This window comes from Cynocephalus volans, chromosome 11 (assembly GCF_027409185.1).
Source record: "Cynocephalus volans isolate mCynVol1 chromosome 11, mCynVol1.pri, whole genome shotgun sequence".
Taxonomy (NCBI): Eukaryota; Metazoa; Chordata; class Mammalia; order Dermoptera; family Cynocephalidae; genus Cynocephalus; species Cynocephalus volans.
Genome location: NC_084470.1, coordinates 30,292,693 through 30,307,468, shown reverse-complemented (window position 1 = coordinate 30,307,468; position 14,776 = coordinate 30,292,693). Strand labels below are relative to the sequence as shown.

General features: G+C 34.4%; 1 protein-coding gene across 10 annotated transcripts in view; it reads left to right on the top strand.

Annotated features, from left to right (window-relative positions):
• The window catches only part of TBC1D5 (TBC1 domain family member 5), a 539,520-nt gene that overhangs the window by 444,536 nt on the left and 80,208 nt on the right, over window positions 1-14,776 (top strand). For all 10 annotated transcript variants that reach the window (XM_063113715.1, XM_063113719.1, XM_063113718.1 and 7 more), the window contains one exon: window positions 1,832-1,917. In XM_063113715.1, the coding sequence (XP_062969785.1) occupies window positions 1,832-1,917 (86 nt within the window). The remainder of the gene's footprint in view (window positions 1-1,831; window positions 1,918-14,776) is intronic.

Below are 14,776 nucleotides of genomic sequence, written 5' to 3'. Positions count from 1 at the left end.
TTCCTGTCTGGAATTGCTTGTCATTTCTTTATAAAGATGTTTCAAGAAATTGCTCCATACAGTTCCTTCTTTCATTATTTTCTAGCAAAAAGTAACAATCCTTTTTTAGTTTACTAGAAGTCAGAAAAGAAAAGCCTTTTGTATTAGCAAAACAAAAGGTATTTCCAGTTACTAAGAATAAAAAGCAAAATAAGTGATGAGCAATAGTCCTGTGAAAGTTAATTTTTAAAATAAATCATAAATACACTGTCAATCTGCCAGTAGCTTTAACCTATTATACTTGGGTCCAGGTTGTCATCAGCTACCATGAGGAAACCTATGTAATTCCTAGAGAGAGAAAACTTGCACTGTTAGACTTAATAGTATGGTAGTCATGGAAGCATCAGTTATCTTCATCAAGGCAATTCAGATTTGATTATTGTAAAACTGTGTTGAATACCAAACCAGTGGAGTAGTAGCTGGAGCTAAATCAAGGGATTGTCATTTTTGTTAGATGATTAGGGCTGGCTAGAAAGAGATATGAAAGGGTTGAACTGTGTAAATGTTCTCTTTTCAGCAGAAAAAGAAAAGGTCCTTCATGGCTATTAAGATGCAGCTTGTTAGCTTGATGAATTTCAAACTATTTAACCTAAGCAATCATATCCCCCCTCTTTCCCCTGCCTACATTGCAAGTATATCAGTGCCTTGGGAGTATGTCTCTAAGGATTGATATCTAAGCATATTGGTAATTTTCTGTTAAGATAAAAAGCAACTTTCCTGTGTCTAAATATATCTCTCAAAGAACAGTGCATGCTGTGGTTCAAAGACCTAATTATTAACTTGAATTGTATGCTCAGGTAAACATTAGAACACATTTATTCAGAAGTTTTTAAAAACTTTTTCACAGAAAATATATGTAATTTAACATTTTAGAGATGATGATATTCATTTAAGTTAAGCTGAAATATGTTGTTTTATAAAGTAGATTTGTTTAATTTTTATTTGCCTGTGAGGGACTTGATGATACTCAGCATTTTGCTCTGAGAATAGATAATAATAGATACGTTTAAATAACAGTAACACGTTTAAATAGACACAGTTGGCCTAATGATTCAAAAACATTTCTGCAATGTTTACATATAATATTAAATGCCAGAAAAGGCAGTGTTAATGCTGCTTTTATGAAACGTGCATTGGTCAATTTGCTCTTATATTGTAATAGTTATCCTGCTAATATTTCCACTACCTGGCATAGTTTGGGCACTTATTAAGCTAATAAATAAGGGTGGGTGACATAGAAATTACTAAGTTTAGAAGAATTGCTGAATTCTGAAATAACATTCATTTTAGGAGAAGAAAGACTTGGTGTGCCATCTAGTGGACATATTTAGCATTCTGGTCCTAAAAAACTAATGGTGATTTTTTACTCTTCCTGCAAAATGCAGCTGTCTTGACACCTTGTTTCTCTCAGCACTTTAGCATGGTTTGTGCTAAGTTATATCTCATATAGTTTTCAGTTTTGTTATAATTTTATCTTATTACATTTTAGAAAGTTATATTTGAAAGTCATCAAAGTCATCAAAAATAAATCTAATGGCAGGAGTGAATCTATGTGAACTATAAGACAGGCAAAAATAAAATATACTAAAACAATTTCAATTTTCAGGACTAAGATCCATTAAGAAGAACTTAAACAATAAAAGCAAAACTGAAGCACACTAATTATTAAACTTTATTTTTATACATATTCTTTTCTGAAGGAAATTAAAATGATCATTTCTTTTATATGCTAATGTATAGTTTAAATAGCTTTATACGTTTTAATTTGTTTTGTTTTGTCTTGTTTCTTTAGAGAAATCCAAGACCAGTAACTTATCAATTCCATCCAAATTTAGATTATTACAAAGCACGGGGAGCAGACCTGATGAATAAAACTCGGTAAGTTTCCTTTATCTGATGATAGTTATAAATCAGGAAGATAGTCTCAGAGATCATCAGGAAATTTTACACATTTGCTGAAAGTTATTTACTAGGTTTTAGTATATTAACGGCTATTGTGCATAATGAATCTTGGTTAAATAAATTACCCAAGTTTTTTTTTAAAGCGTACGAAATGGTATATATTGACATCAGTGCTAAGATGAAAAATTAAATATAAGAGTAGTTGTTACAAGTGAAGTTAGGCAACTTCATTTTTCTAACTCTAATAAACCTGAATAAATTGTGCCTACTTGTATAATCTCTTTCTAGATTCTTGCTGTTGATTGAAAAGAGGCAGTTCTATAATATATTTTTAAATTATTTCAGTAACAAAATTAAAACGGTTTCCCAACTGTCTTTAGAACTACACAATAAACTTATAAATGCATCTTGTGTGTGCATTGTGATTGCATACATAGAAATTTTAAGGGTCACTGTAGGAATAAAAAAACATTAAAATCCTACTTTTTAAAGAAATTAACATTGGCATAAAGGTTTGATGAACAGTTTTGTTCTTTCATAATACTATATTCAGATGTCTCAAGAGTTAACTTGTCACACCAGAACCATTTCAACTTAGAATGTAATTTCAAAGTTTACTCTGGAAGACTAAAATGTTAGTAATGATAAGTGCTGCCAAGTTGTCCGAATTTTCTTGCTTAAGCATTTTGCGTATGTGCTAGCTTTTCCTCAGTAGAATTCCAACAGTCTAAACATACATTTATGGAGTTCACAATGTGTTCTGTTGTAACTGGAGAGTTAAACATAAGATATAATTCCCGCTACATAGGAACTCCTAGTCTAAAGGATGAGAAGTTTACTACAAAGTGGCTAAATTTAAACCTGAAATTTGAACCCTGTTTTAGTATGTTATTGTAAAATGACCCATCTATGGTTGAAATTTGTCCCATATTTTGATGTACTGTGTAATTATGAGACCAGTTCCACAAACCATGAGACTTCTCTGAAGCTCTTTTCTGTTTGTTCATTTCATCTGAGTCTTGTTACACAAACAAAAAACTATTCCCTATTGTTACTTGTTCATTTAATTCAATAAATTTTTATTTAGTGCCAGACTCTGATTATTTTAGACACTGAATATGCCGGGGAACAAACCAGACAAAAATCTCTGCCTTCAAGGATCTTAGGGTCTATCACGTGTATTTCTTCCCCATTATGTCAAGTATTTAGTTTTGGTATGTTTAAAAGAACAAGGTATGTTAGGTTCTTTCTTTATACAAGATCTTTCTAACTGAGGTCTCTTCTTTCCCCTCTCCTTCCACTATCAGATTTTTTTTCGCACAACAGCCAGAGAAACCTCAATTTACAACATGTCATATCACAACTCCACTTAAACTGCTCCAAAAGCTTCCTGTTGCCATTGATAATCCAGTCTTCATCCTGCAGCCCTTCCCTATCCACATCTACTGTTTCTTGCTCTGCTTGGGCCTTTGCTCTTAAATCCTCCCTCCTGCTAAGCACTCATCCCACCCACATCTTCCCGTGCCTCTTCATGATTTGCACTCATCTCAAATGTCATCTCTGAGAGGCCACTCTTGACCTCCCTGCCTGTCTTATCCTCCCTGATTTATTCCTTATGCCATTGCCCAACTTATTTTCTTCATAGCATTCATGACTAAGTGAAGTTATATAATTCATTTGTGTGTTTATCCTCTGTCTCTCTAATCCCCCCACTAAAATCTAAGCCCCCTGAGGGCAGGCACTTTGTCTTATTCATCACTTCATGGCTCCTAGGACAATGCCTAGTATAGGTAAGGTAATCAACAAATATTTGTTGTATATATTTTTGTATATATATTTTTTTAACATTTACTTTTTTCCCAAACGAAATGGACTGTACCCTTTCTTTTCTCCCTCTTGTTTTTTCTTTTCTTTAGCTTTCTCTCCTTGTACTTTTCTTCTGCAGAATGTTGGTTCTGTTTTACATATTTCCTCATAAGCACACTGAGATTCTTGTACAAGATATCACTTGATGTTCAAAAGAAGGATTTTCATCCTTTCTTTTACAATTTCAGAACTTGAAATTGAGCCAAATGAAATGTAATATGTGATGTAGAAGACATCACAGACCAGTGAGCAAGGAAGGAGTTAATAGATGGAGTTGAGAAAACTGGCAAATCTTTGACAAGGCTTCAACTTATAACCTTACCACACACCATAATAAATTCCAAAGTGCACTCAAACAAGCAAACATAGAAATAAAATATATGTGCCTATTTGTCCAACAGTTGAAGATTTTTTAATTTTTTTTTTTTTTTTTAATTTCAGTTGACTGACAATAACTGTATGAGGACTTTTTAGCCTTAAAAGTAATGGAAGAAATCACAAAGGGAACAACTGATGGATTTTACTATACAACAGTATTTTTAAGTAGATATGTCAAAAATAAACTGAATCAAAAGGCAAATAAAAACTTAGGAAAATATTTGTAGTAGATGCAACTGACAAAGTATAATATCATTAATGTGTGAAGAACTTGTGCAGTTCAATAAGAAACAGAAGGTCCTGTCTCAGTGGAAATTCCATCTCATGCCACGCTCTCCTAGATCCTCTTCTTTTCCTCTAAATGTTTGAACACCCTGCTCTCCCCACCCCCAGGCTTCTTTTCTTCTCTATTGTCATTCCTTAAAAGATCTCAGCCCCGTTTATGGCCTTACATACCATCGATGGCTGAAGGATCCTTAGTTTACATCTTCAGTTTTACCCTTCCCTTGAACTCCAGACTCATATATTTCACTTCCTCAGTATTTCCTCTTGGTTGTCCTGTCTGCATCTCTAATACTTTCCAAACTGAACTCTTGATTCTGCCTCCACCACCACAAACCTCCTGTTCCTCCAGCGTTTCTCCGTCATGGTAAGTAGTGCTCCCCAGTTGCCTTAGAATTGTCCTTGACTCCTCTTTTTTTCTCACATCACACATCAAGTCCACCAGCAAATCCTCTTCAAAATATATCCTAAATCATATCACTTTGCTCTCTCCGTACTACTCATACCAAGTCACCATGTCATTGCTTATCTCACTGCTAGTCTCCCTGCTTCCTCGCCTCTTTATAGATCCTTCTTCACACAGCAGCCAAATTAACATTAAGTCAGACCATATCACTTCATGGCTCAGAGTCCTTCAGTGACTTCCCAAAACACTTAGGCTAAAATCCAAAGCCTTTTCAGTGGCCTGCAAAGCTGGTGCTATTAAGATATAGCTCCCTGTTCTCTCTCCAACCTCATTTGCTACTACCACTTTCCTTTACTGTTCAATGGGCTGCAGCCGCACTTGCCTGCGTATATTGCTCAAGCACAGAAACATGTTCCCACTTCAGGAGCTTTGTACTTGCTTTTCCCTATGCCTGGAATGTTCTTCCCCAAGAGTCCACGTGGCATACTCACTATTCAGTCTCTTTCAAATACCATCTCTTCAGAGAAGATCTCATTGACTAGTCTGTCTAAAATAATGAGCCCCTTTGCTCTCTGTCTCTTCACTTTGCTTTGTTGTTTTTATTTCTGTGTTTTTCATAGCAATTCTCACTGAAATGGTATTTTTAGCTTTTTAAAAAATGTATTGTGGGGTATTTTATTGTTTATTTCTCGTGCTAAAATGTAAACTCCACGCTTATCTTATTGTAGGCACTCAATGAAAGAAGAATTGCAAGCAGCAAATAAACATTTAAAAGATGATTCAAACTCATAATTAGTCAAAGAAATGAAAATTAAAACAACAATGAATTATCATATTCACCTTTCATATTAGCAAGTTAAAAATCAATTAGCCAGCACTGGTAACCATGGGTCCCCAATTGAGACAAACTTTATAATCCTGCCAAAGAGTTCTTCCACCTAGATATGTAGTCCTTATTACTACCATATTATTCCCTGGAGATTTGTTCATCATGGTCTAGTTCATCTGTGATCAAAAATCAATGTAGCTATGAAACCATTGATGAAGTTCTTGTTTAGCTATTTAAGGCCAAAGATGCTTTTACCAGACTAGGCTCTTCAGCATAATTGGCCTTGCTACTACTTACTTAGCTGTTTGGAGACTTATAGAGTTGATGAATTGGAGCTGTCACTGAGAAGCAAGAGGGGAAGTGGGGATAACCCAGAGGGGATATACATACTCACAGGGGAAACCCCCAGAAGTAATCAGGAAGTAGAGGTTAGACAAGAAACAGGCAGCCACCTGGAAAGCAGGAGGCTAATCCCTGCCACATCTAGGGCAATGGACTTCTATTTATGTTGCATATCCAAATAAGGAACGCGGATGCAAAGATGACATGTGATTCTATGGATAAGAATATCTCTAAAAATCAAGAAGCCTGATTTCTCTTCCCTGCTCCACCATGGATTGCTGTAATTAAGTCTTTAAAAGCAAATGCCTAGGTATTTTAGTGGTAGATTTTCCATTACGTGTGTGGATAATATTCACTGTGCTCTGATTTCACTTAGTTGCACATTTCTTTTTAAAAATGGGAATTGACATTCTGTTATTCATTCAGCTTTTGAGCTCAGAATAACAATTTAACACTCAAATCTTGTTCTAATTTTTGTCCTTAAATAACCAGAAATTGCTGCTATAAAATAAAAAGTACATTTAAATTGTGACCAGTCTTCAGAAAGACCCATCTATTTATTTAGGAATCTATGACTATTAAAATGCCCTTTGAGTAATCACAGAACAGAATTTCATATTATTTAAAGACTGCAATCTCCTATATTAAGAGTAGGATCACATATCCTCTTTGTTCCAGAACATTTATAGATTTTGTTCTGAAAATGACACAACGCAATTTTTCAAAATGTGTAATTCTTTCTCCTATGCAGAGGTGATGAAATACATGGTAGACGAGCTGTCAGTAGTGCCTCAAGAGCACGTGTCACTTTATCTACCATTGCCTTCTTACAGGCTCCACAACTATAGGTCTTTTAACTTGATTAAGCAATTTCATGTCACCAAAATTAGGAATTTCACTGGATTAAATTAGGTCTTAATAGAAATGGAAGAAACCAAACTTAGTTTCCTAATCTCTCACTCAGTAGATCAGCAATAACTTTTCCTATGCTAACTTTCCCAGCCTTCCTCTGCCCTGTGACGGAGCTTAGTTTAAGTAACTTAAATGACATTGACAATGTAAGATTCCAGAATTAATTCTGGCAGGTAGGTCCTCAGCTGAAGGACCCTTGTCAGGACCCCTGCATGGGATATTAGAGCAAGCCAGGTTCCAGGGAAAGAAGATTCTAATAAGGAGGGTTCCCTGTGCTCTGAAGATGTCCTCTGTATTTTTCAGGTAGAGTCCATGTGTCTATGGAGTGATGGCATCCATTCTTACCCCAGGAATGCCTAGTGGCTAGTGATTCCCCATTTTTCCTAGGGATCAGGATCTGACTCAGCTTAGGAGTGCTCCTTTCAGGGCCTGGCCTAACCAGAATGTCCTGAAAAAATGCAGTTTCCTAGGAAAGCACAAAGATTCTTCCAACAATTATCTTAGACCAGAATATGAGCTCTGTGAGAGCAGTAAACCCATCTATCTTTTTATATAGTTTTCTCCGTGTCTGGCACAGAGAAGGAATTCAGATATTATGAAGTGAATGAATGACTTCTAGCTTCAGTTGCAGAGTACATAACTCATATGCCTAAGACTGATATCATACATGAGTGCAAAAGTCCGCTATGTCAGGATTTAGGTCTTAGAATCTTTATATTCCCAGGGTCTAGCACAGTGCTTGGTACTGTTTATAGTATTCAGTAAGTACTTAGTTTAATGACTGAATAAATAAATACTGTTTCGAAACCTAAAAGCCATTATAAGATTCTCCTGGACAATTTTCATATTATATGGTTAAAAGGATTTTTTTAAATTAGGCTTTATTATATTTACTTACATAATTAATGCATTTTTCAGAGATATTTTATTGCTAAATTATGGTAAAGAAATAATATGCTAATAATGTTTCCAAGCCGTGAAGCCAAGAAGTCCATGGTTACCAGTATTTGTAGTTAACTGGCCAATCAGAATTTCAAAGGACACTGATAGCTATATAAATGTAATTTTGTGATATTTTTGTGTTCAAATAACTAAGCATTTGTCCTATAAACTCATCTATATCTGAAGGCTCTTTCTGTTGCATCAAAGAGACTTGTTAATTCTTAACCAATTTAGGCAAAATGGTAACACTCTCTCTTATCTAGTCCTGAATAAATAAACCTTTTTCCTTTTTAAAAAAATTTTAGGTATAATCTGCATATAATATACAGATCTTAAGTGTGCGGTCTGATGAGTTTTGACAGTTGTATATACCTGTATAACTAACCATCATTCAAAATAACGTATCTGGAATGAACATTTCTTTTACCTTAGAATTTCTTCATGTTCCTTTACAGTCATTTCCAACCCCTCATCCTGAGGCAGCTTTCTGATTTCTGTCACCATATGTTAGTTTTGTTTGTTCTTGAACTTCACATTAATTGAACCATACAATATGCACTCTTTTGAGTCTGGGTTTTTTCACTCAGCATAGTGTTTTTGAGATTCGTGCATGTTATTACATATCTATATCAGTCGTTTGCTCCTTTAGATTATTTAGTATTCCATTATATGAATATACTGCAGTGTGTTTTTCTGGTCTGTTGTTGATAGATATTATGTTATTTCCAGATTTGGGATACTATAAATAAGGCTGCTCTGAACATTCCTGTAGAGGTGTTTTGATGATGTTTGTTGTTGTTCGTGGATTTATATTTTTACTTCTCTGGATAAACACTTAGAAATTAAATTGCTGTGTTATAGGCTAAATGCATATTTAACTTTATACGAAACTGTGAAACTGTTTTACAGAGTAATTATACCTTTTTCCACTCATATCAGGAATATATAAGGGTCCTAATTGCTGCACACTGTCATCCTCATTTGCTATTGTCAGTCTGTTTCATTTTATCCATTTTAATTGGTGTGAAATGATATCTCATTGTGGTTTAATTTTCATTTTCCTGATGACTAATGATGCTGAGAGTATCTTTTCATAGCATATTGGTGATTTGTATATCTTTTTGTGAAGAGTCTATTCAAATATTTTGCTATATTTAAATGGTGTTTGTCTTTTTCTTGACTTTTAGGAATTCTTTATTCTGGGTAGGAGTCTCTGTCAGATACATGTGTTGCAGATATTACTCCCCAGTGTGTGGTTTGCCTGTCCATTTTCTTAACTGTGTCTTTTGATGAACATAAAAATGTAATTTTGATGAAGTTCATTTTTTCTTTCTTTTCTAGTGCTTTTTGTTTCCTGTGATCCACTTCAAATTAATTTTTGTGTATAAAGTGAGGTAAAAGTTGAGGTTCATCTTTTTCCATGTGCTGCTGTTCAGCACCATTTGTTAAAAAGTCTTTATTTTCCCCACTTAATAAAACTGGATCCTTGGTTGAAAGTCAATTGGCCATGTAAGTGTGAGTCCGTATCTGCACTATCTTTTCTCTAATAACACACTTGCTTAATTATGTAGATTTATAGCAAGTCTTGATTTTAGGTGGGCTAAGTCCTCCAACTTTGCTTTTTGTTTTGTTTTGTTTTGTTTTTTGTTTTTTATTTTGCCTATTCTAGGTCCTTTGTATCTCCATATAAATTTTACAATAAACTTGTCAAATTTTACAAAAATTGTTGGGAATTTTATTGGAATTGCATTGAATCTATAGGCCAATTTGGAAAAGAACTGATACCTAAACATTATTGAATTATCTAATCCGTGAATATGGACCATCTTTTCATTTAGTTAGGTCTTTAATTTCTCAGCAGTGTTTTCTTGTGTTTTTATGGCAGCAGGCTAGTATGGGGATCCAAACCCGTTGACCTTGATGTTATCGGCATTATACTCTAAGCAACCGAGCTAACTAGCCAGCCCTTCTCAGCAGGGTTTTACAGGTTTTAGTGTAGAGGTCTTGTAAAAAAATTTTTTAATAAGGAGAAAATAAATTCCTGTTTTTCTACATCTAACCTGTTTCTTCCTATGCCTGCATTTTAAAAATGTGACTGCTTTCTTTTGTGAACTCATGCACTTCTTTATATTTTATTGGCTTTATACCCCTGCCTTAAATCCTTACCGGTTAGTTCTTGGTATATGTTTAACTGTAGCTGTTTTGTTTTGTTCTGTTGTGAAGATATGTAGTGATTCTCAGTTTGCGAAAAGAGAGGTAAAGAAAGCAAAACCCCCCAACAGGTGGACATCTCAGAATTATATCCTCTTTCATTCTGATGTGTTCCCTCATGTAGGAAAATCCCTGCCCCCTAGAGACTCTGTGGTGTGAACCATGGTTACTTATGGGAATGATTCATATCCCTCAGGTACATTGGGCCGGAAAATAAATCAGTGGAAAACTATCACTCTAGAAATAAAAATCTCAGTATTTAGTCCTATAGATATGTCTTGAGAAGTTTATCTGATGATTTTATGCACCACGATTAATGCATAATTGTTTATTGTTATGTTAGTTTAACCGATATTGTAAATTATGTTTAGACTTAATTTGGTAAGCTCCACAGTCTAGCTTATGTCCACCCACTCATCAGCACTAACCATTTTATTCCTAAAAGCACTACTTTTACTTTGCATCACAGACAAAAATTTACCTGCTGCACATAAAAGAATTATAGTCATTATATCTGAAAAGAAACATGTTTCCCTTGAATCTCAAACTCCTAAGGAATAACTAATAGCAAGCTAACTTTTGTCATTTAGTTTTAATAAAGACCTGTAAAATCTAGAGTTCCTTGAGACGTAGTTTATTTTCTAAGATAAACCTCACAATATGGCAAGCAAATTAAAATTAGATATAGATGTCTTTCATTGAAGTAAATTCAGTACCCTCAACTTCAAAGTTACAGAATTGAGAAAGCTGGAAGTCAATTTATTTTATAGAATTCAGAGCCTTCAATTTATAGAATTTTTAAGTAGAAATACACCCTGAATGTTAGCTTAGATGTTAGAATCATCTTGAAAAGTATTGTTGCTGGGCCGAGCCTGTGGCACACTCGGGAGAGTGCGGCGCTGGGAGCGCGGCAACGCTCCCACCGCGGGTTCGGATCCTATATAGGAATGGCCGGTGCACTCACTGGCTGAGTGCCGGTCACGAAAAAGACAAAAAAAAAAAGAAAAGAAAAGTATTGTTGCTACTCCAACAACTCTTTTAAATTTTCACATAGATTGGTACGTATAAGCACAGAAGAAATAAATATGAACAATAATACATCATTCACTCCATCATTCACTCAGTAGATCAATAATGGCAGATTAGGAATATACAGGGATGCAGAGAATATTGTTTCTATCCCAAAACCAATATCCCAAAACCAAAGTGGTAGATCGATAGATAGATAGATCGATAGATAGATAGATCGATAGAGGCATCAATTTTACTTTTTCCAAGTACTCTGCTCTTTATACTTAAAATCATTTATTTTATAATTATTTTCTTATGGTAGAAAAAAAGTATAGGTAGAATGATAAGAAGTGATAGAAAAGGAGACTATGATAGAAAGAAAAGGGAAGAAAAAAGAGAAAAAGAATCTTGGAAGGAAGATAAACAGAGGAAGGAGGGGCAAAAGGCACAGAATAGAAACCAAGGGTGGAAGGAGGAGACAGGGCAAATAGATAGGCCCTTAAGTTTGACATGGGGTTTGACCAACTTTCCTCAAGGTCCTTGACTAGTGTACAGGCCTCTTATTTGGTCCTGTCATCTGAGTGATATAATGAATGTGATGGTAGATGGCATTTTAAACTGCAGATCATAAACTCTTGGAGTTGGAAAGGGACTTTAATTTAATCTTGCCTGTCACCCATGCCAGGACTTAGAAGCCTCTGTGTCCAAAGATGATTTTCTACCCTCTACTTGTACAATCCCAAGATTGGAGCATTAATATCTTAAATGGAACCTGTTTCCTCACTAGATGGGATTTCCTATGTCAAAGCTTTTGTAACTCTCTTCTGTAATTTTTATAACACATCTCCTTTTTAAAGCTACACCAAAAAAGAGCTGCTTTTCCTCATGGCGGCCCTCATGATATTGGACAACTTGGCTCTCCAGTTTTGTCAACCATTCTTCATTTGACATAATTTTCAACCTTTCCATTGTTGCCACTCCATTTTATAAATGCAACTCAGTTCTTTGAGAAATTAATACGTCACCAAAAGCTGAATGCTGTAGCTATACAATATCTCCTGAAGAGTGGGCACTCATCTAGTATTAATGCAGCCCCAGAATCTTAATTTTCTTTAGTATTATTACTGTGGGCTCATATTAGCTTTGTCAGCCAAACCAAAACATTAATGTTTGGGAGTATGATTTTTTTTTATTTGAACTTATGTTAATTAATGCCTCTCTGTTCTATATGTAATGTGCAGTTGTAAAAAATTTTAACGTAATTGCATGAGTTTTTATTTATCTTTGCTAAATTGTATCTGCTTCTTTCTCATTGTGGCCTGTTGAGATTATTTTAGATTTTGATTCTGCAGCTTTTGGTCTGAAATTCAACAAGCACATGTTCTCTTTCTTCATAACACAAAACTGTAGAATTTTCTATCTAAATGGGATTTAAAATATCATAAACTTTGGAGCCCCCTCATTTTAGGGATAAGGAAACTCAGGGCTAGACAGGATGAATAACTTTCCCATCATTACAAGACTCATTAACAGAATATTACGACCTAAAAAATGGAGTGGTGACCTAGTCTGTGAACCACGTCAGAGACACAAATCATCATCAGGAGCCCTTGGTAGGTGCAAAATTGAACAATACCCTTGGGGTACAGTTGTTCAACTAAAACCAAGCATACATTATCCTTTGTTATATCCACAGGAACTGACATACTTGACAAAATCTAACAGAACTTAACCACTATCAGACAAGAAATAAAGTTGCCTTGGGTTGATTTGTTTTTATTGAACCCTACTGGCTACCTGTAATAAACTACATCCATTTCCAAGTAATTAGTAAAAATATTTATATAAGCCAGTGTATTTTCTAATTGTGATTTCTATAAATAATCCTTTTGAAAAATCACAACATTTTTCCACTCCATTCTTCTGATATTTCTATTTTTACTCAATAAAACAAAATGAGTAATATGGTGGGTTTTTGTTTGGTTTTTTGTTTGTTTTGTTTTTTACATACTAGATTTGTTCACCAATGCATGTCTAGTAACTAGCACTGTGTTGGATGTGTCTTAGACACTCACTAAATCCTTGTTGATGAAATGCATAAATGAATGACAGTATAGTTTATGATTACACAATTTTGGCTCCTTAGATTAGGACACACACCTGAAAATAACTAAAAATCTACAAACATACCTAAACAACAATCAAGTCAAAAGACTATTTAGAAAATGGGGAAAAAAAACTTTGATGCTATTGCTATAGTTAGACACAGATGTGTAGTTTTAAATGATTTTATTGAAAAAGAGAATGAAGAATGAATAAGTGAATGAATGAATAAGTTAATGAACCAAGCATTTAACCTTAGAGAACACAGTGAAAGAAATAATGAGCAAAATATAAATTAGAATATAGAGAAAAATAATTTAAAATAAATTGAAAACTGACAAAAAAGACAAGCATCTAACAATTTTATTACAAAAAGTGATGTAAATATTAGATATTTAATATCAGATCTAGAAAAAATAAATCTGTAGGTAGAGAAGATAAAACAGGATGGTGTGAAGATTTATATACCAGGAGTAGAAAGGTTGTAGAGAATTTTTACAGATGTATTAAATATAATAATCATATTTTAAAAGCTTCAGAAAGGTTTCAGAAATTAAATGAAAACAGGTCATGATTCTGGCTCTCAACGAGACATTGGAAACCCTAGAAGCTCTTTCAGTAGAGTATGGGTCAGAAAGCCAGGCTGCAAGAGATCGAATGGGTGGTTAAGAGGCTAGAAAGAGATAGCTAGGGTCACCCATTTTCAGAGTTTCAGAAACTGAACAAAAGGAGCCCAAGAATGAAGTCAGATCAGAGCTGGGTTCTGGTACAGGTGTTTTGGAGAGATTTTTCAGTCTTCAGAAAATGCCCCTGTTGCTACTGATTTAACTTGCTAAATGAGGTTGTGCCAAACAAAAATAAGTTCTTCGTACAATTTTAAAACAATCTCCTAAATAGTACTTTTTTAATAACAGTAAGTAGACAATAGGAATGAAAGCCTTTTGTTATATAGAATTGGTTACTCATTAGATTTGGTATTCAGTGTTTTAACTCCAAATTCCTCTTGCTATTTATTTCAAGATTATTTACACATTGCACTCCATCTTTAATCCAATCCAGTCCCTGCTGTCCATCAGATCTCTGACAACTGCATTAGTTTTCGTTAATTTTTGTTAATTTAGCACATATGACTTAATAGTACACATCACAGCCATTAATAATTGTTGAAGATTGTTTAGTATTTCGTCTGTAGAATGCTGCTACTCATATTTCAGATGTAAATTGAATAACTTTGGCATAAAAATTGACAGGCCTGAAAAAACAAACTATGGGCAGAATGCTTTCCCTAGAAGTACATGATTTTTGGTTGTTTAGATTCTGAAAATACATAGAGTTACTTACCTTCAACAGTTGTTTTGAGAAGAAAATATTCTTCTGGAAGCTGTGGGAAGTGGATGAGGGATAAAGTGGTTAAAAACAAACAAAAAAATGTTCCAAAAAGGGAAACAGTGCTCATCCCCTTTTAAGAGCTAGTCAGATGAAAAATTGCTCAGCATGAGCGTGATCTATATGTTTTTCATGGCTATTAGCAGTAATGAAGATGCATTAACCAT